The following is a 22136-nucleotide window of genomic DNA, read 5'->3' as shown; positions in this document are numbered from 1 at the left end:
CCCACCAGTGGAAACATCCTCTCCACATCAACTCGATCCAGGCCTTTCACTGTTCGGTACGTTTCAATGAGGTCCACTCCCCCCTCCTCATCCTTCTAAACTCCAAATGCTGATCTTGTCGAGACATACGATGAATATGTGGTTCCTCGAAGATCAATGTGGAGGGGAAGTAAACCTGGAGCTGAAGATACACATTGTTTCATTGAAGGTACCTTGAAGATACCTCCTACGTTGCCTGGAGGTCTCAAGGTTCACATTTAATTGCCTCATGCACCAATTAAGGTGCAGTGAAATGAGTTACTATGCAGCCATACAATTAAAAAGAACACAACACACTGTAGAATTTAAAATAAACATCCACCACAGTGGAGTCAACATTCATCACTGTGATGGTAGGCAATCAGAATCAGAATCAGAATGCCTTTTATTGTCATTTAAATATAGGTTCAAACGAAATTTCGTTCCTGCAGTCATAACAAAACAAAAAACAAAACAAAAAAAAAAAATCACACACAATTAACACAATTCCACACAAACATCCATCACAGTGAATCTCCAAACACCTCCTCACAGTGATGGAAGGCAAAAATTCTTATCCCTTCCCTGTTCTCTGTTCTTTATTCTTCTCCCGCAGTCAAGCAGTCAAACCAAAGGTCCTATAGCGTGCAAGATGGTCCACTCGACGAAAAAGACGTAGTACGGTCATGGGCAGATTCATGGGTAATTTAAGGCCCCATTTCCGTAACCGGCTTCCGTCTCCGCACCAAAGATCCCATAGGATACCAGTGCAGAGTCGGAAGCCGGTAATGGAAACGTCCTCGTAAAACTAAAAGTTATTTGGTAAAAATCTTCCCCTCATTTTCAGAATTTTAATTTATTAACACAAACTGTTCCCCCGCAATGTTGATTACACTGCGAGTCGGGTCGGGTTACGGAAATGGATGAAAAAAAGGCCCACGTTCCGCTCCGTTGCGTACTACACATCACCCATTGCATTTAGCAGGAGTGGTCTATCTTGCTCTGCTATAGGATCTTTGAGTCAAACTGCTGCATCGAGCTGATCGAGGCTCTTGATGTTAGAGCCCCCCCAGCGGACGATGGCAAGTCCCGCGGGCGTTTAAGCCGCGCGGGGCGATTTAAACCCCTCGATTCGGGCGGGCGAAGTTTGCCATTGCGGGATCTCCGAAAAGCGGTCTCCCACCAGGATCCCGCAAGCTTCCGATGTTACCGTCCACGGGGTCTGCGGCCGAAGCCTCCGAAGCTCTGAAGTCGGGTCGTCCCACTTGGCGACTGCCGGCATCATTTCCCGACGTATCAGGTCACCGAAAAATGCGTGGCGTGACGAGGTATTGACGAGCGGTGTTTTATCAAGTGTCGCAACATTTTTATTGTCCCCGCTGGATTTTGAAGTGTTCAAAATCTTTTTGGCAGTCGCCGAAAAAAAATCACCAAGTCGGACAGGCCCTTTAAGTTCAGTCAGTCTTCCTCGTTTGTTCACCCGCGGTCGGGAGCATTGACCATCCTCAGTCACGGACGGCCCAATGTGCAAGTCCTCTCATCGGGATGATCGAAATTCCGACGTCGGGACAGGAATTCCCGAATCGGCCACTTCCTTACCGGAGACCGCGGCTTCAGGATGAGGTAGATGAATATGGGAAAGATTGTTGAATCGGGTTCTGTGGGGAACCGGCAAGGGAGAGGAGAAGAGGCCTGGGACTGAACAGCCACGAGTGTCATGAAAATATTCTATTTGCTGGGGTCAGTTGAAACTAGGGTTGCCAACTGTCCCGTATTAGCTGGGACATCCCGTATATTGGGCTAAATTGGTTTGTCCCGTACGGGACTGCCCTTGTCCCGTATTTGACTGCTACTACTCGGGTCGAGGGGACCTTATTTGGGAGTGAGAAAGTTAGCAACCCGAGTTGGAAAGCACATCCCACTATGAGGCCATTCGGCCCATCGAGTGTCGTCTCACCACAAGAAGCCTCACTTTCCTTATCTCAGCAAGAGTTAAATATTAAAAATCAACACAATTTATATCATTTAAAAATATATAGATTTCATTCAAAATAATTCCCGGATGGGAGGTCAAAGTGCAGTTTTTGAGTTCGAGGGGAGGAACCATGTTTCGTCGAGGATGCCATTGGGTCGCCCATGGCAACCAAGGCCCTGGGTGCATCACATTCCTGAGCCCGGCCTGGGCGGTCTCCACGGCAACGGGGCCTTCCCTCAAAGCTCCACCACAGCCTTCACGAACATGGTGTCGTCGGACACGAAGGCGCGCCAGTTGGAGCGGAGGTGGGAGAGGGGCACGAACTGCGGGCAGCCGCTGGCAATGTTCATGGAGTGCTGGGGCCTGCGGAAGGAGGCGGAGTTGGTGTCCGGTTTGAAGGCCGAGACCACTTGGTGTTCCCCATCGCGCTGGTCCAGAAGCTTGAAGGTCACCTGGTGGGGGTGGGGAAGGAGAGAGAGGAAAACCGTTCATTCCTGTGCTCCTGCGGTGGCAAACAGGCCCTTTGGCCCATTAGTTTATTTTTACAGATACAGCATGGAAACTGGCCCGTCAGCCCACGTAAGAGGCTGGAAACATGTTCCTGAAGTTGGGGGAGTCGAGAACCAGGGGCCACAGTTTAACAATAATAGCCCTGTCCCACTGTACGAGTTCATTCAAGAGTTCTCCCGCGTTTTCCCTGCTTCGAACTCGGAGAATTACGGAAATAGCCGCTCGTATGTACTCAGGGTTCTCATGGACATTTCTCAACGTGTTGAAACAGTTTTCAACAGTTCAATGTGTTGAAAAATCTTCACGAGTCTCCACGAGCTTACCACGTGTCCCGAGCACCTGCCGTTATAGTTACGAGCCGCTAAGAAACGTCCTGAGCTCCGACGTACCCGCTACATTCATTCTACGTGCTTACCACGAGTTTGATTTTTGTTTAAACTTGGGAGAGCTCTTGAATGAACTCGTACAGTGGGACAGGGCTTTCAGGGGTAAGCCATTTAGAACGGAGACGATGAAATACATTTTCACCCAGAGAGTTGTGAATGTGTAATTCTCTGCCACAGAGGGCGGTGGAGGCTGGTTCAATGGATGCTTTCAAGAAAGAGTTAGATAGGGCTCTTAAAGATAGTGGAGTCAGGGGATATGGGGAGAAGGCAGGAACGGGGTACTGATTGTGGATGATCAGCCATGATCACGTTGAATGGCGGTGCTGGCTCGAAGGGTCGAATGGCCTCCTCCTGCACCTGTTGTCTATATTCTACATTTTCCATGATCTCCATCCGCTTTGTTCTATTTTTCACACTGTAAACTTCCTTATCTACGTATCTCCCTCTCCCCTGACTCCCAGTGTGAAGAAGGGTCTCGACCCGAAACGTCGCCCATTCCTTCTCTCCAGAGATGCTGCCCGTCCCGCTGAGCTACCACAGCATTTTCCCATCTGCTAGCTTGTTGGCCAATGCATCATCTAGCCGGTTCATTTACCTTCTTGCTGAAGGGCCAGTCCAGGATGGAGTCGTACTTGCCCTTCATTATGATCAGGAAGAGAGAGATGTGAGTGTTTGCCCCCAGGCCATCCCCTTTCAGGTACATCCTCAGGCAGAGCTTGTAGCCACCGTGAGACGTGTAGAATGCTGCAGAGGGGGGGGCAGAGAAAGGCAATCAATACATTGGCACAATATGTCTCCACTCGCAAACAACACCCTGCTGAAACTTTCAGTCCACACATCATACTCGCAGAATAAGGCCATTCGGCCCATTTAATCTAGTCTGCCATGGACTTCTGGGCAGTGTTTGTGTCTTTGCACCATTATTGTTTGCTTGTGATGTGTGTGTGTGTGTGAGTGTATGTGTGAGAATGTACGTGTGTGTGTATGAATGTGTATGTGTGCATGAATGTATGTGTGCATGAGTGTGAGAATGTGTGTGTGTGTGTATGAATGTGTGCGTGAATGTGTATTTGTGTGTGAATGTGTGTGCGCGCATATCTTTGAGCTAATTCCTTTAAAGTACTTCATTTGATTATGGAGAGTCGTTTTGTCAAGGAGGACTCTCTCGAACGTCTACAGGTGCACAGTAGAGAGCATGCTGACCGGTTGCATCGTGGCTTGGTTCGGCAACTTGAGCGCCCAGGAGCAGAAAAGACTACAAAAAGTAGTAAACACTACCCAGTCCATCATCGGCTCTGACCTCCCCACCATCGAGGGGATCTATCGCAGTCGCTGCCTCAAAAAGGCTGGCAGCATCATCAAGGACCCACACCATCCTGGCCACACACTCATCTCCCTGCTACCTTCAGGTAGAAGGTACAGGAGCCTGAAATCTGGTACATCCAGGTTCAGGAATAGCTGCTTCCCCACAACCATCAGGCTGTTAAACTCAACTCAAACAAAACTCTGATCGATAAATAGCACATTGTACTTTATCTGTTATTTATAGACAATAGGTGCAGGAGTAGGCCATTCCGCCCTTCGAGCCAGTACCACCATTCAATGTGATCATGGCTGATCATCCTCAATCAGTATCCTGTTCCTGGCTTCGCCCATATCCCCTGACTCCGCTATTTTTAAGAGCCCTATCTAGCTCTCTCTTCAAAGCATCCAGAGAACCCGCCTCCACCGCCCTCATCTCCGTTCTAAATGGCTTACTCCTTATTCTTAAACTGTGGCCCCTAGTTCTGGACTCACCCAACATCGGGAACATGTTTCCCGCCTCACTAGGGCATTGTACAACTGCAGAAGGACCTCTGTACCATTTTAATGGGGTTTTTTTTTTTTTTTTTTTAATTGCTTTTTTTTCCTTTTTCTTTCCCACAAACATGTAATATGTGAATATGTGATTCTGTTCCATTCTGTTTGTAGTTAGTTTGTTTGTTCGTTGTTTTTTTTGCACAAAGTCCACGAGCATTGCCACTTTTCATTTCACTGTGTTGTGCTGAAGCAAAGCAAGAATTTCATTGTCCTATCTGGGACACATGACAATAAACTCTCTTCAATCTTGAATCTTGAGCGCTTGTTTCTTGTTTCTTGTTTCTTGGCCCTCCAAAATATTCCAAATGGAATTTAAACTGGAGGTGGTGGAGGGAGGGCTTAAGCCAGAAAAGGGTTATTGGGAAGAAAGAGCTACTTTAAATGTAGTTGCATCCGGTTGGGTAACTATAGTTGGGTGGAGATTATTCCATGCTTTAATTGTGCGGGGGAAGAACGAATTGCTGTACACATCTGTCTTTAGGCTGGGATCACAAATTGGATCGAATGCCCTCGTCTGCTCCTAATTGGTTTGGGTTTGGTGTAGATCTTGTAGTCTATGTCGAGCTGACCATTTAACATGTTGTAAAAACAGGTCAAACGGTGAGCTTCACGTGTGTCTGTCTTGGAGAGGGTTCCTTCCACCCCGACCAGAGAATTCAGAAGTTTGGTGACACTCGCTTCTCTCTCATAGGTGTTAGTAACAAATCGAGCTGCCTGTCTTTGGACCCGTTAGATGGAAGACATGTTTTTATTTGTGTCTGTGTGAATGGGCATCGGAGACTCACGTGGGGAGATGATGGATGGGGACCGCCCGTTCGCCGCGTCCCGCATCCTCCGGCTGACCCCGCTGATCGCCCACAACAAGGTCCCGTCGTACGAAGAGGTCTCCAGCACCTCCAGACGACACTGAAGATCGGCGATCACCACGTCCTTGAGGCCAATTGACTTCTCATTCTGCCGCACCTGGCACGGGGGAGAGAGAGAGGGGGAGGGATCAACCGAGGGCTCAGAGTTGTGGGGAGCGTGTGGCCGGTCCCACCTTCGTGATCAAATGATTAGTTCATTAGCAAGATCAGTTTGACATACATTGTGCATTTGGGACACTCCCTAACATGAGTCATTGCTGCTGCTGCTGATGCTGAACGAGGGTGTTGACTCGAGCTCAGCTCCCTGTTGACAATAGGTGCAGGAGTAGGCCATTCGGCCCTTCGAGCCAGCATCAAAATTCAATAGACAATAGGTGCAGCAATAGGCCATTCGGCCCTTCGAGCCAGCCGAAATTCAATAGACAATAGGTGCAGGAGTAGGCCATTCGTCCCTTCGAGCCAGCACTGAAATTCAATAGGCAATAGACAAGGAATGCAGGAGTGGGCCAATTGGCCCTTCGAGCCAGCACCGCCATTCAATGTGATCATGGTTGATCATCCCCAATCAGTACCCCGTTCCTGCCGTCTCCCCATATCCCCTGACTCCGCTATCTTTAAGAGCTCTATCTAGGGCTAGGGCGTGCAGAACAGAGATGAGGAAAAAAATTTTCACACAGAGAGTTGCAAATCTGTGGAATTCTTTGCCTCAGAAGACAGTGGAGGCCAATTCTCTGGATACTTTCAAGAGATAGATTGGGCTCTTAAAGATAGCGGAGTCAGGGGATATGGGGAGAAGGCAGGAACGGGGTACTGATTGTGGACGATCAGCCATGATCGCAGTGAATGGCGGTGCTGGCTCGAAGGGCCGAATGGCCTCCTCCTGCACCTATTGTCTATTGGCTCCCGGCAACATCCTTGCGAATCTTAACCAAAGCCTCATGCACCCGTTCTGGATCATAGAAACATAGACAATAGGTGCAGCAGGAGGCCATTCGGCCCTTTGAGCCTGCACCGCCATTCATTGTGATCATGGCTGATTGTCCCCAATCAATAACCCGTGCCTGCCTTCTCCCCATATCCCTTGATTCCACTAGCCCCTAGAGCTCTATCTAACTCTCTCTTAAATCCATCCAGTGATTTGGCCTCCACTGCCCTCTGTGGCAGTGAATTCCATAAATTCACAACTCCCTGGGTGAAAACGTTTTTTCTCACCTCAGTCTTAAATGGCCTCCCCTTTATTCTAAGACTGTGGCCCCTGGTTCTGGACTCGCCCAACATTGGGAACATTTTTTCCTGCATCTAGCTTGTCCAGTCCTTTTATAATTTTACATGTTACTATAAAACCCCCCCCCTCATCCTTCTAAACTCCAGTGAATACAAGCCTAGTCTTTTCAATTTGGTTATGAATTAAAATATTTACCTTGTTGGTTAGCTGCGAGATCATTGTGCCTTGCTCCTTTATCCTCTGTTCTTGCTCCAGCACAGTTTGTAATGTGTGGCCCACCTCACGGTTTAACACTGTGACGATGTTTTCGAACGTCTGCAGTTTCACTCTCAGCTCCTCCCGGGAGTTCTCGCCCTGTGCCGCCTCCCGCCACTTGTCGGGCTCCCTCTCCTTCCCATTCCCAGTTGTCCCCTCCAGGCTGGGATCTTCAACGGCCTCCTTCCCGACGACCGGCAGGCTCCTGAGAATGCAGGTCAGATGGTGCCCGACGGAGTCGCGAACATGCTCGTCCACCTTGCCACCGCAAATCTGCAAAGATGCGTTTCGTAAAGCTCGTGAGTCACGTGAGTAGAATTAGGCCACTTTGTCCCATTGAGTCTAAGCATGCAGGTACAGCAGGCAGTGAATAATGCGAATGACATGTTGGCCCTCATAGCAAGAGGATAAGAGCAAAGAGGTCCTTCTGCAGTTGTACAGGGCCCTAGTGAGACCACACCGGGAGCATTGTGTGCAGTTTTGGTCCCCTAATTTGAGGAAGGACATTCTTGCTATTGAGGGAGTGCAGCGTAGGTTCACCAGGTTAATTCCCGGGATGGCGGGACTGTCATATGCTGAGAGAATGGAGCAGCTGGGCTTGTACACTCTGGAGTTTAGAAGGATGAGAGGGTATCTTATTGAAACATATAAGATTATTAAGGGTTTGGACACGCGAGATGCAGGAAACATGTTCCCGATGTTGGGGAGTCCAGAACCAGGGGCCACACAGTTTAAGAATAAGGGGTAAGCCATTTAGAACGGAGATGAGGAAAAACATTTTCACACAGAGAGTTGTGAGTCTGTGGAATTCTCTGCCTCAGAGGGCGGTGGAGGCAGGTTCTCTGGATACTTTCAAGAGGGAACTAGATAGGGCTCTTAAAGATAGCGGAGTCAGGGGATATGGGGAGAAGGCAGGAACGGGGTACTTATTGGGGATGATCAGCCATGATCACATTGATCAGCCATGATCACATTGATCACTGTTCCAATTGGTCCCACCCCCAACCAAGTGGTTGTACCGGCTTCAAGGTGGTCTTGTTGAGTCTCATTGTCTGTAACTGGTTTTCATCTAGCCCATAGCTAACAATGGCGTGTTTCCTTTACCATCGATACTTTTTTGTGCACATCTTCCATTTATTTGTTCTGTAACTCTCTACATCGCCGCCTACTTCTCTCGTTTCCCTTAAATTTAGAGATACAGTGCGGAAACAGGCCCACTGGGTCCGTGCCGACCAGCGATCCCCGCACACTAACCCTATCCTACACCCACTAGGGACAATTTTTACATTTACCACAAGCCAATTAACCTACAAACCTGCACGTCTCTGGAGTGTGGGAGGAAACCATATAAACCATATAACCATATAACAATTACAGCACGGAAACAGGCCATCTCGGCCCTACAAGTCCGTGCCGAACAAATATTTTTTCCCCTTAGTCCCACCTGCCTGCACTCATACCATAACCCTCCATTCCCTTCTCATCCATATGCCTATCCAATTTATTTTTAAATGATACCAATGAACCTGCCTCCACCACTTCCACTGGAAGCTCATTCCACACCGCTACCACTCTCCGAGTAAAGAAGTTCCCCCTCATATTACCCCTAAACTTCTGTCCCTTAATTCTGAAGTCATGTCCTCTTGTTTGAATCTTCCCTATTCTCAAAGGGAAAAGCTTGTCCACATCAACTCTGTCTATCCCTCTCATCATTTTAAAGACCTCTATCAGGTCCCCCTTAACTTTCTGCGCTCCAGAGAATAAAGACCTAACTTATCCAAGAAAGCGAAGATCTTGGGGGAAACCCATGCAGGTCACGTGCAAACTCCGTACAGACAGTACCCGTAGTCGGGATCGAACCCGGGTATCCGGCGCTGTAAGGCACCGCGATCGCCCAGCGGTTTTCCCTGACTCTCAGTCTCGACCCAAAACGTCGCCCACTCCTTCTCTCCAGAGATGCTCCTGTCCCGCCCAGTTACTCCAGCATTTTGTGTCTATCTTCGATTTAAACCAGCATCTGCAGTTCTTTCCTACATGTTCAGACAAGGACCTTCCTCTCCAGACCCAGACCATGGTTGGAGGGCTAGTCCCGCCGAATGAATGGCCTGATACTCACCGACTCTGTGCAGCCGACCACACTAAAGGGGCACCGCTGAAAGTTCAGCTCGCAGGACATCTTGTGCTGTGCCTGAAACATCAAGAACAAACTCCATGACAGTCTGAAAAAGGATCCCGACCTGATACATCACACATTCCGCCCGTCCCGTTGAGTTACAGAGTCTCACAGAGTGAAAACAGGCCCTTCGGCCCAACTTGCCCACACCGGCCAACATGTCCCAGCTACACTTGCCCCACATACCTGCCCCTGGTCAAATATTCCTCTGCCATAACCTGTTAAATATTTCTTAAACATTTAATCCCAGCCTCAACTACCTCCTCCGGCAGCTCGTTCCATACACCCACCACCCCTTTGTGTGAAAATGTTACCCCTCAGATTCTTATTAAATCTTTTCCCCACCACCTTAAACAACAGACAATAGACAATAGGGGCAGGAGGAGGCCATTTGGCCCAATCAGTACCCCGTTCCTGTCTTCTCCCCATATCTCCTGACTCCGCTATCTTTAAGAGCCCTATCTAGCTCTCTCTTGAAAGTATCCAAAGAATTGGCCTCCACCGCCCTCTGAGGCAGAGAATTCCACAGACTCACAACTCTCTGGGTGAAAAAGTGTTTCCTCATCTCTGTTCTAAATGGCTTACCCCTTATTCTTAAACTGTGGCCCAAGCCGTCTTTCCAGGTGAGGCAGAGGTTCACCTGCACCTCCTCCAACCGCATCTATTGCATCCGCTGCTCTAGGTGTCGGCTGCTCTACATCGGTGAGACCAAGCGCAGGCTCGGCGATCGCTTCGCCCAACACCTCCACTCGGTTCACAATAACCAACCTGATCTCCCGGTGGCCCAGCACTTCAACTCCCCCTCCCATTCCGAATCCGACCTTTCTGTTCTGGGCCTCCTCCATGGCCAGAGTGAGTCCCACCGTAAATTGGAGGAGCAGCACCTCATATTTCGCTTGGGTAGTTTACACCCCAGCGGTATGAACATTGACTTCTCCAATTTCAGGTAGTCCCTGCTTTCTCCCTCCTTCCCCTCCCCTTCCCAGCTCCCCCACAGCCCACTGCCTCCGCCTCTTCTTTTCTTCTTCCCACCACCCAACCCCACATCAGTCTGAAGAAGGGTCTCGACCCGAAACATCACCTATTCCTTCGCTCCACAGATGCTGCCTCACCTGCTGAGTTTCTCCAGCATTTTTGTCTAACTTCGATTTTACAGCATCTGCAGTTCCTTCTTAAAGAACTATCATGTGTTGTGTTCTTTTGATTCGTGTGTCTATAGGGTAACTCAAATCTCACTCCACCGATATGTACATGTGACAATAAATGGAACTTGAACTTGAACTTGAAAGAAAAGAGAAAGATTTTACCTCGAATTCTCTCAATGGCCCAGTCCAACTGCAGCTCGGGTTTATACAAGACACCTCCAGATTCAAGATTTCCTTCGCTATTGCTCTGTCACTAAAACACTGAGAAAACGGGAAGCAAAAAATGGTAAATTAACACTAGCTTTTTTGATCATATTTTATAATTAGTTTAATTTAGAGATACAGCGCGGAAACAGGCCCTTCGGCCCACCGAGTTCGCGCCGACCAGCGATTACACTAACACTACCCTACAAACACACACACACACGGGACAATTTGCACTTATACCAAGCCAATTAACCTACAAACCTGTACGTCTTTGGAGTGTGGGAGGAAACCGAAGATCTCGGAGAAAACCCACGCACGTCACGGGGAGAACGTGCAAACTCCTTGGATAATAGAATTTGTGGAATCCTCAATAGCAAGAATTCTTCTGCCACAGAAGGCAGTGGAGGCTGTTTCACTGGATGAATTTTCAAGAGAGTTAGATACAGCTCTAGGGGCTAGTGGAATCAAGGGATATGGGGAGAAGTCAGGAACGGGCTACTGATTGTGGACGATCAGGCACGATTACATTGAATGGCGGTGTTGGCTCAAAGGGCCGAATGACAATAGGTGCAGGAGTAGGCCATTTGGCCCTTCGAGCCAGCTGATCATCCCCAATCAGTACCCCGTTCCTGCCTTCTCCCCATGTCCCCCGACTCTGCTATCTTTAAGAGCCCTAACTTGCTCTCTCTTTAAAATACCCAGAGAACCGGCCTCCACTGCCCTCCGAGGCAGAAAATTCCACAGACTCACAAATGTCTGTGGGAAAAATTGTTTCCTCAATTCCGCTCTAAATGGCTTACCCCTTATTCATAAACTGGGGCCCCTGGTTCTGGACTCCCCCAACATTGGGAACATGTTTCCTGCCTCTAGCGTGTCCAAACCCTTAATAATCTTATATGTTTCAATAAGATAACCTCTCATCCTTCTAAACTCCAGAGTATACTATCTAATCCTATCTCCAGAGTATATCTATCTAATAAAAGGCTATCTATCTATCTATCTATCTATCTATCTATCTATCTATCTATCTATCTATCTATCTATACAAGCCCAGCTGCTCCATTCTCCCAGCATATGACAGTCCCGCCATCCCGGGAATTAACCTGGTGAACCTACGCTGCACTCCCTCAATAGCAAGAATGTCCTTCCTCAAATTAGGGGACCAAAACTGCACACAATGCTCCAGGTGTGGTCTCACTAGGGCCCTGTACAACTGCAGAAGGATCTCTTTGCTCCTATACTCAACTCCTCTTGTTATGAAGGCCAACATGCCATTCGCTGTCTGTAAATTGTCCCTAGTGTGTAGGATGGAGTAATGAAAGGGTGACTCGATGGGCCGAAGGGCCTGTTTGCACGCTGTAAACATTCTGGTAAAATGGAGACTCGAGGAACTGTAGACACTGGTTTACAAATAAAAGTAACAAAAAGTGCTGGAGTAACTCAGCGGGACAGGCGGCATTTCTGGAGAGAAGGAACGGGTGACGTTTCAGGTCGAGAGACTTCCTCAGACAAAGTCTCGAGCCGAAACATCAGCCATTCCTTCTCTCCAGAGACGCTGCCTGTCCCGCTCAGTTACTCCGGCATTTCCACCTAACACAGAGTTTACTCTTTAACAGAGTCGAATTTACTTACTTTTTCAAACGTGTCGACTGAACCATTCTCAAATATTTCTTTGTCTCTCACGCAAGACGGACACATCATCAATTCTTTCCTGTGAAAGAGAATAAAAATGTAATCGACTTGTGGAGTATTGAGTAAATGTACCTGGAGTATTGTGTGCAGTTTTAGTCCCCTAATTTGAGGAAGGACATTCTTGCTATTGAGGGAGTGCAGCGTAGGCTCACCAGGTTAATTCCCGCGATGGCGGGACTGTCAAATGCTGAGAGAATGGAGCGACTGGGCTTGTACACTGGAGTTTAGAAGGATGAGAGGGTATCCCATTGAAACATATAAGATTATTAAGGGTTTGGACACGCTAGAGGCAGGAAACATTTTCCCGATGTTGGGGGGAGTCCAGAACACAGTTTAAGAATAAGGAGTAAGCCATGTAGAACGGAGACGAGGAAACACTTCTTCACACAGAGAGTTATGAATGTTGAGGCTGGTGCTCTGGATACTTTCAAGAGAGAGCTAGATGGGGCTCTTAAAGATAGCGGAGTCAGGGGATATGGGGAGAAGGCAAGAACGGGGTACTGATTGGGGATGATCAGCCATGATCACATTGAATGGTGATGCTGGTTCGAAGGGCCGAATGGCCTACTCCTGCACCTATTGTCTATTGTTAATAATAGTTCTCGATTCACCTACTCTGGGCAAGGGACTTGTCTTAGGTGCGTCCACCCGAACTGTTTGTGTTGCGTTTTAGAATCCTCTTAATCAGGAAGAGTTTTTCCGCTAACCAGTCCTCAAAGGGTGGCGCAGCGGTAGAGTTGCGGACTCGCGGCGCCGAAGACCCGGGTTCGATCTCGACTACGGGCGCTGTCTGTACGGAGTTTGTAGGTTCTCCCTGTGGCCTGCGTGGGTTTTCCCTGGGATCTTTGGTTTCCTCCCACTAGTCATAGAGTGATACAGTGTGGAAACAGGCCCTTCGGCCCATCTCGCCCGCACTGGCCAACAATGTCCCAGCTACACTAGTCCCAAGGATACCCACGGTATACAAAGAGTCGCTACCTAAAGGGCGGCGACAATGTTCACAAAGTACACAAGTCGCTACCTAAAGGGCAGCGACAATGTTCACAAAGTACACAAGTCGGTTGTGTCCGTTTCCATGCTGTCGGATGAGGATAGGCGTGTATTGTGACGAATGTTACGGGTGCAGGGCATCGGGGTCGGCGTGACAACGTACAACACTTTTTCGTGGCAGGCCCGGCAGAAGCGGTGGCCGCACTCGGTCTGGACCGGGTCGCGCATCAGCAGGCCGCACGCCCCGCAGTAGTATTTGCGGTCGCATTCTTGGACGGCGACGGCCCCCTCGTAGCCCCCGTCGCTCTCCACCTCGTCCCGGGCAAACATGCGCAGGGCCTCCTTCTCGAAGCACACCGACTGGTAGAGCTGGGGCCCCTCGTCCCGTCTCAGAGTGATCACGCTCATGCCCGACTCTCTCTTCTTCAACCTTAAATCCAGCGAACAAACACAAAACAAAAAAAATTACATTCCTGCGGAACCCTTTTCATCCTTTCCCTCCCGACTCCTCGAGCCAACACCGCCATTCACTGTGATCATGGCTGATCATCCCCAATCAGTACCCCGTTCCTCCCTTCGCCCCATATCCCCAGACTCCGCTATTTTCAAGAGCCCCATGTAGCTCTCTCTTGAAAGTATCCAAAGAACCGGCCTCCACTGCCCTCGGAGGCAGAGAATTCCACACACTCACAACTCTCTGGGTGAATTGTTTTTTCTTGCCTCAGTTGTAAATGGCTTACCCCTTATTCTTAAACTGTGTGGCCTCTGGTTCTGGACTCCCCCAACATCGGGAACATGTTTCCTGCCTCTAGCCTGTGCAAACCCTTAACAATCTTATATGTTTCAATAAGAATCCCTCTCATCCTTCTAAACTCTGGAGTATATAAGCCCAGCCACTCCATTCATTCAGCTTATGACAGTCCCCCCATCCCGGGAATTAACCTGGTGAACCTACGCTGAACTACCTCAATAGCAAGAATGTCCTACCTCAAATTAGGGGACCAAAACTGCAAACAATACTCCAGGTGTGGTCTCACTAGGGCCCTGTACAACTGCAGAAGGACCTCTTTGCTCCAATACTCAACTCCTCTTGTAATGAAGGCCAACATGCCGTTCGCTGCCTGTAAATTGTCCCTAGCGTGTCAGACAGAGTGATGACAGGGTGATCTTCAGTCAGCACGGACTCTATACTCCGGGTGTGGTCTCACTACAGAATGTTCTACCTCCTCCTGCTCCTATTTTCTATGTTTCTCTGCTGGTTTAAACCGAAGATAGACACAAAACGCTGGAGTAACTCAGCGGGTCAGGCAGCATCTCCGAAGAGAAGGAATGGGTTTGAGACCCTTCTTCAGACACTCTTTCCAGCTTCCCACAGCACACCCATCACCAAATAAACCTTCCAGTAAAAACAAGGCTCATTAATAAGCACTCATAGTGAAACATATTAATATTAGTCATGGTACATTCTGTTCTTCCCCACCCCACACACACATAAGCTTTTCTGATAACACTATCTGTTCAGGCAGCCTGATGCGGTTAGAAAAGTGTGAATTATGAGCCACATGCAAAGAAGACTGTCTTCCAATTTCAGTTTTGTTTCTCAATCAACTCGATTTCTTCATGTTTCACATTCCATTGACCACACCTACACCCCATGATGCCTCGGCAAGGCCAGCAGCATAATCAAGGGCCAGTCACACCCTGGCCACTCCCTCCTCCCCCCCTCTCTCTCCCATCGGGAGTAGGGTTGCCAACTTTCTCTCTCCCAAATATCAATGAATATCGGTGTTCTCTACTATTTGATATTTGGGGGAAAAAAAGGTTTTGACTTCATCCCAGCTACCATCAGTTATTGAACACAACGACTTTGCTATTGTGGGAGTGCAGCCCCTATCTAGCTCTCTCTCGAAAGCATCCAGAGAACCGGCCTCCACCGCCCTCTGAGGCAGAGAATTCCACAGAATCACCACTCTATGTGTGAAAAAGTGTTTCCTCGTCTCCGTTCTAAATGGCTTACCCCTTATTCTTAAACTGTGTGGCCCCTCGTTCTGGACTCCCCCAACATCGGGAACATGTTTCCTGCCTCTAGCCTGTGCAAACCCTTAACAATCTTATATGTTTCAATAAGAATCCCTCTCATCCTTCTAAACTCTGGAGTATATAAGCCCAGCCGCTCCATTCACTCAGCATATGACAGTCCCGCCATCCTGGGAATTAACCTTGTAAATCTACGCTGCACTCCCTCAATAGCAAGAATGTCCTTCCTCAAATTAGGGGACTAAAACTGCACACAATACTCCAGGTGTGGGCTCACTAGGGCCCTGTACAACTGCTGAAGGACCTCTTTGCTCCTATATTCAATTCCTCTTGTTATAAAGGCCAACATGCCATTCGCTTTCTTCACTGCCTGCTGTACCTGCATGCTTACTTTCATAGACTGATGAACAAGGACCCCAAGATCCCGTTGTACTTCCCCTTTTCCCAACTTGACACCATTTAAATAGTAATCTGCCTTCCAGTTTTTGCTACCAAAGGGCCTGTTTCCACGCTGTATCACTCTGTGACTCTACGTGAGTAACCTCACATTTATCCACATTAAACTTCATCTGCCATGCATCTGCCCATTTCCCCAACTTGTCCAAGTCACCCTCGGCAAGGCCAGCAGCATAATCAAGGACCAGTCGCACCCTGGCCACTCCCTCCTCTACCCCTCTCTCCCATCGGGAGTAGGGTTGCCAACTTTCTCTCTCCCAAATATCCATGTTCTCTAGTATTTGGTTTTTGACTGTCATCCCAACAACTATCAAGGCCATTGAACACAACAACTTTGATATTGAGGGAGAGCAGCGTAGGTTTACAAGGTTAATTCCTGGGATGGCGGGACTGTCATATGCTGAGAGAATGGAGCGGCTGGGCTTGTATACTCTGGAGTTTGCCACAGAAGGCTGTGGAGGCCAAGTCAGTGGATATATTTATGGCAGAGATAGATTCTTGAGTAGAGTCACAGAGTGATACAGCGTGGAAACAGGCCCTTCGGCCCAACTCACCCACACTGGCCAATAATGTCCCAGCTACACTAGTCCCACTTGCCCGCGCTTGGCCCATATCCCTCCAAACCTGTCCTATCCATGTACCTGTCTAACAGTTTCTTAAACGGTGGGATAGTCCCAGCCTCAACTACCTCCTCTGGCAGTTTGTTCCATACACCTGTGTGAAAACGTTACCCTTCAGAGACCTCATCAATCTTTTCCCGTTCACCTTGAACCTTTGTCCTCTGATCCTCGATTCCCCTACTCTGGGTAAAAGACTCTGTGATCTATTTGTACGGGTGTCAGGGGTTATGGGGAGAAGGCAGGAGAATGGGGTTGGGAGGGAGAGTTAGATCAGCCACGATTGAATGGCAGAGTAGACTTGATGGGCCGAATGGCCTAATTCAGCTCCTATCACATGATCTTATGAAATCAGGGACTTTCCCGGCAAGGTCATGAGATGTCAATCACTCATTCACTGAATCAATGATTCATAGGTCACGAGGGGTCTGTTACACAAATGATTGAGTTAGTCACAATTCTTGCTATTGAGGGAGTGCAGCGTAGGTTTACCAGGTTAATTCCCGGGATGACGGGACTGTCATATGCTGAGAGAATGGAGCGGCTGGGCTTGTACACTCTGGAGTTTAGAAGGATGAGAGGGTATCTTGTTGAAACATGTAAGATTGGTAAGGGTTTGGACACGCTAGAGGCAGGAAACATGTTCCCGATGTTGGGGGAATCCAGAACCAGGGGCCACACACAGTTTAAGAATAAGGGGCAAGCCATTTAGAACGGAGACGAGGAAACACTTTTTCCCCACACAGAGAGTTGTGAGTCTGTGGAATTCTCTGCCTCAGAGGGCGGTGGAGGCAGGTTCTCTGGATACTTTCAAGAGAGAGCTAGATAGGGCTCTTAAAGATAGCGGAGTCAGAGGATATGGGGAGAAGGCAGGAATGGGGTACTGATTGTGGATGAACAGCCATGATCACATTGAATGGCGGTGCTGGCTTGAAGGGCCGATGGCCTATTCCTGCACCCATTGTCTATAAAGTGCTGGAGTAACTCAGCAGTGCTGGAGGGACAGGCCGCATCTGCGGAGGGAATTCACAGGTGACGTTTCGGGTCGAGACCATTCTTCAGACTTAATGTCGGCAGAAAGAGAAACATAGAAGGTGATGCATAGAGATATAGAACAAATGAATGAAAGAAATGAAAAAATGCAACAATGAAAGACATAGACATCGGAAATGAGTGCTGGAGTTGGCCATTCGGCCCTTCAATACGATCATGACTGATTATCCTATATCAGTACCCCCGTTCCTGCTTCAGACAAAAGGTGCAGGAGTAGGCCATTCGGCCCTTCGAGCCAGCACCGTCATTTAATGTGATCATGGCTGATCATCCACAATCAGTACCCCGTTACTGCCTTCTCCCCATACCCCCTGACTCTGTTAGCCCCAAGAGCTAAATCTAATTCCCTCAAGATTCAATTCAATTGTCACATGTACCAATTAAGGTACAGTGAAACTTAAGTTACCATACACCCATACTAAGTAAAAAAGCAAAAATCTCTCCCCCCCCTCCACTCTCTTTTCCCCTCTCTCTCTCTTCCCCTCTCTCTCTCTTCCCCTCTCTCTCTCTCTCCCTCTCTCTCTCTCACTTCTCTCTCTCTCCCTCTCCTCTCTCTCTCTCTCTTCCCCCCTCTCTCTCTCTCTCTCCCTCTCTCCCTCCCCTCTCTCTCTCTCTCTCTCTCTCTCTCTCTCCCCCCCCCCCCTCAATCTCCCCCCCCCTCCCATTCTCACCCTCTCTCTGCCCCCTCTCTCTTGAAAACATCAAGTGAATCGGCCTCCACTGCCTTCTGTGGCAGAGAATTCCACAGATTCACAACTCTCTGGGAGAAAAAAAAGTTTTTCCTCTCCTCAGTCACAAATAGCCAACAATACTGCCCCTTATTCTTAAACTGTGTGACCCCCTGGTTCTAGACTCCCCCAACATGGCAAACATTTTTCCTGCATCTATCTAGCCCGTCCAATCCTTTAAGAGTTGGCTTTATGTTTCCAACCAGTGCTTGCAGTTCCTTGAAGATGCTGAATAGTTGTATAGGGCTCTGGTGAGACCACATCTGGAGTATTGTGTACAGTTTTGGTCTCCTAATTTGAGGAAGGACATCCTTGTGATCGAGGCAGTGCAGCGTAGGTTCACCAGATTGATCCCTGGGATGGCGGGACTGTCATATGAGGAAAGATTGAAAAGACTAGGCTTGTATTCACTGGAGTTTAGAAGGATGAGGGGGGGGATCTTATAGAAACATATAAAATTATAAAAGGACTGGACAAGCTAGATGCAGGAGAAATGTTCCCAATGTTAAGCGAGTCCTAAACCAGAGACCACACAGTTTTAGAATAAAGGGGAGGCCATTTAGGACTGAGGTGAGAAAAAAACATTTTCACCCAGAGAGTTGTGATCTGTGGAATTCCCTGCCACAGAGGGCAGTGGAGGCCAAGTCACTGGATGGATTTAAGATAGAGCTCTAGGGGCTAGTCAAGGGAATCAAGGGATATGGGGAGAAGACAGGCACGGGTTATTGATTGGGGACGATCAGCCATGATCACAATGAATGGCGGTGCTGGCTCAAAGGGCCGAATGGCCTCCTCCTGCGCCTATTATCTATGTTTATATGTGCTGCTTCGAAGGGCTGAACGACCACCTCCTGCACCTATTTTCTATAAGATACAGAGTGTTGGAGTAACTCAGTGGGTCGGGCAGCATCTGTGGAATAGACCACGTTTGTTTCTGGACCAGAACATCATCCAGGAGTCGCTTCTTTCTACCGAACAACCCGAAAACATTACATTTTCCAAAGAATTACTCACCTATAAATGTCCAGTGTTGGGTTTTTTTTCTCTGCTGAAAGATGATTTAAAAGCAGTCTCAGTTATTTGGGTGAACGCAGGGCAAAAGGTGTTCAAGAAAGTCTACTCTCTCCAGAGATGCTGCCTGTCCCGTTGAGTTGCTCCAGCTTTTTCTGTGTCTGTCTCTGGTTTAAAGCACCGTCTGCAGCTCATCCAGTGTACCGGGTGCTTGCTTTAAGTTGTGTGTGTGTGGGGGGCGTTGGTCGCTGGGGTTGTGATTCACGCTACTTCCGCGGTCAGACTGGGCGTAACATTATGCAGAGAGCGCCCGCCTCACTTGGAAACTCCGCGCTGGGAATTCCTGCACAGGGATTTTCACACTGGAGGAGAGGGGAGAGGGGAGAGGAGAGGGGAAGGGAGAGGGGAAGGGAGAGGGGGAAGGGAGAGGGGAAGGAGAGGGGAGGGGAGGGGAGGGGAGGGGGAGAGGAGAGAGGAGAGGAGAGAGGAGAGGAGGGGAGAGAGAGGAGGGGGAGAGAGGGGAGAGGAGGGAAGCTCCCATCCTCTCCCCCCCCCCCTCCTTCCCCTCCCCCTCGATCCTCTCCCACCCCACCTCACCCCTACCCATCCCTGTGTGAGTGTGTCTGCATGTATATGTCTGGGTATGTGTCTGTATCTGTTTCTGTGTTGCCTGTGTACGGCTGTGTGTGAGTGTGTGTGTGTATGTGTATATATATGTATGTGTGTGTGTCTGTGTGAGTGTGTGTCTGTGAGTGTGTGAGTGTGTTTGTGTGTGTGTATGTCTGTGTGAGTGTGTGAGTGTGTGTGTGTGTGAGTGTGTGTCTGTGTGTGAGTGTGTGTCTGTCTGTGTGGGGGCCTGTATGTGTGTGTGAGTGAGGGGGGAGGGAGGGGAGGAGGGTGAGGGGGAGAGAGAGAGAGAGGGGGGGGAGGAGAGGGGATAAGGGAGGGATTAAAGCTCCCATCCTCCCCTCTCCCACCCCTCCCTCCCTATGTGAGTGTGTCTGCATGTATATATCTGGATGTGTGTGTCTGTATCTGTTTCGTGTGTGTGTGTCTGTCTATATGTGAGTGTGTCTGTATATATGTGTCTGAGTGAGGGGGGGGAGGAGAGGGGGGAGGGGAGTAAAGCTCCATCCTCTTCCCCCCCTTCCCCTTCCACCCCCTCCTCTCCCTATCGGGAGTGGGGGGTGGGGGGGGGGGGAGATAAGGTGCTGGGGGAAGAGAGAGGAGGAGAAGGGGTGGGGTCGGGGAGGGGGAGAGACAGATTGGGGAAGAGATTTTGCGGGACAGATATGGTGGGCGGAGAGAGCTGGAATTGGGGGGGGGGGGGGGGGGGGGGAGTAGGTAAGGGAGAGGAACAGAGGGAGGTAGGGGGGGGGGGAGAGAGACAGTGTGGGGGGGATAGGAACAGAGGGGACGGGGAGAGAGACAGGGGGCGGGGGAGAGAGAGAGACGGGGGGGAGAGAGAGACGGGGGGTGGAGGAACAGAGGGGGAGAGAGACAGGGATAGGGGAGAGAGAGAGACAGGGGGAGAGAGAGAGACGGGGAGGGGGGGGAAGGGGGGAGATAGACGGGGGGAGGGGGGAGAGAGACGGGGGGGAGGGGGGGGGGAGAGGCGAGGAGAGGGAAGGGGAGAGTGGACTTGGATGTTTCGGGTTAGGACCCTTTTTCAGACTGGGGGTTGGGGGGGTGGGGGTGGGGTGTGGGGGAGGGGGGAAGATGAGACACTGTTCCTAATACCCCCTCGGGACAGGGGAACTCGGCCTTTGTACTAATGTGGGGGACTTTGCAGTATTTGGGGAAATCCCCCACTGCTGGAAATCCCCGTACCAAGGAAGAGGAAATTAAAAAAAACCCGTCTTTGTTTCCTCTGTGCAATAAGCAGCAGGAGGGCGTCAACGAACAAGGGCCACGTTTTACTTTCGCTTCAGCTGCCCCGAACACACTCACATAGAAGCACAGCAAATAAAATAGGTGCAGGAGGAGGCCATTCAGCCCTTCGAACCAGCACCGCCATTCAATGTGATCATGGCTGATCATCCACAATCAGTACCCTGTTCCTGCCTTCTCCACATATCCCCTGACTCCGCTATCTTTAAGAGCCCTATCTAGCTCGCTCTTGAAAGTATCCAGAGAAACTGCCTCCACTGGCAGAGAATTCCCACAGATCCACAACTCTCTGGGTGAAAAAGGGTTGTGAATCTGGACTCCCCCAACATGGAGAACATTTTTCCTGCATCTAGCCTGTAAGAATGTTATATGCTTCTTTAAGACCCCCTCTCATCTTTCTAAATTCCAATCAATACAAGCCCAGTTAACCCATTCTTTCACACAAGGACCTTTTGATTCACCACGCTCTGTTTGAAAAAGTTTCCCCTCATCTCAGTCCTAAATGGCCGACCACCCCTTGTTCTTAAACTGTGTGTGGCCCCTGGTTCTGGACTCCCCCAACATCGGGAACATGTTTCCTGCCTCTAGCGTGTCCAAACCCTTAAAAATCTTATATGTTTCAATCAGATGCCCTCTCATCCTTCTAAACTCCAGAGTATACAAGCCCAGCCGCTCCATTCTCTCAGCATATGACAGTGCCGCCATCCCGGGAATTAACCTGATGTTTCCTCATCCCAGTCCTAAATGGCCAACCACCCCTTATTTTTAAACTGTCTGACCCCCCCTGGTTCTGGACTTCCCCAACATGGGGACATTTTTGTTCCTGCACCTAGCCTGTCCAAGCATTTAAGAATTTTACATTTCTATGATATACCCCCTCATCCTTCTAAATTCCAGTGAATACAAGCCCAGTCCACCCATTCTTTCACAAGGGGGACTTTTGAAGCACATACAAAAATAAACGTACATTGCAGAGATCAACCACAACTTCATCTCTGAGTTGTTTCAGCCACTCTCTCTCTCCCCGCCCCCCCTGGCGCTG

The 22136-nt window shown here is 49.3% G+C and overlaps 1 protein-coding gene across 1 annotated transcript; it reads right to left on the bottom strand.

Annotated features, from left to right (window-relative positions):
• Positions 1-343: 343 nt before the first annotated feature.
• LOC129693903 (TNF receptor-associated factor 2-like) lies at positions 344-19454 on the bottom strand. Its single transcript, XM_055630637.1, has 9 exons — positions 19208-19454; positions 13466-13732; positions 12253-12331; positions 10576-10674; positions 9212-9283; positions 7036-7368; positions 5535-5712; positions 3485-3633; positions 344-2445 (listed from the first exon to the last, which is right to left on the bottom strand). The coding sequence occupies exons 2-9, from the start codon at positions 13708-13710 to the stop codon at positions 2230-2232; spliced, it is 1371 nt and encodes a 456-aa protein (XP_055486612.1). The 5' UTR covers positions 13711-13732; positions 19208-19454; the 3' UTR covers positions 344-2229.
• Between the last annotated feature and the right edge of the window lie 2682 nt (positions 19455-22136).

Source organism: Leucoraja erinacea, unplaced genomic scaffold (genome assembly GCF_028641065.1).
Source record: "Leucoraja erinacea ecotype New England unplaced genomic scaffold, Leri_hhj_1 Leri_465S, whole genome shotgun sequence".
NCBI lineage: Eukaryota > Metazoa > Chordata > Chondrichthyes > Rajiformes > Rajidae > Leucoraja > Leucoraja erinaceus.
This window is presented reverse-complemented; position numbering and strand designations above follow the sequence as displayed.

Coding starts and splice junctions, on each gene's coding strand:
- LOC129693903 (XM_055630637.1), bottom strand. CDS start 13,710: ATGAGCGTGATCACTCTGAGACGGGACGAGGGGCCCCAGCTCTACCAG. Junction 5,713..7,035: donor TCTCGCAGCTAACCAACAAG/GTAAATATTTTA, acceptor CCCCCGTGCCAG/GTGCGGCAGAATGAGAAGTC. Junction 3,634..5,534: donor CCCATCCATCATCTCCCCAC/GTGAGTCTCCGA, acceptor CCCCCTCTGCAG/CATTCTACACGTCTCACGGT.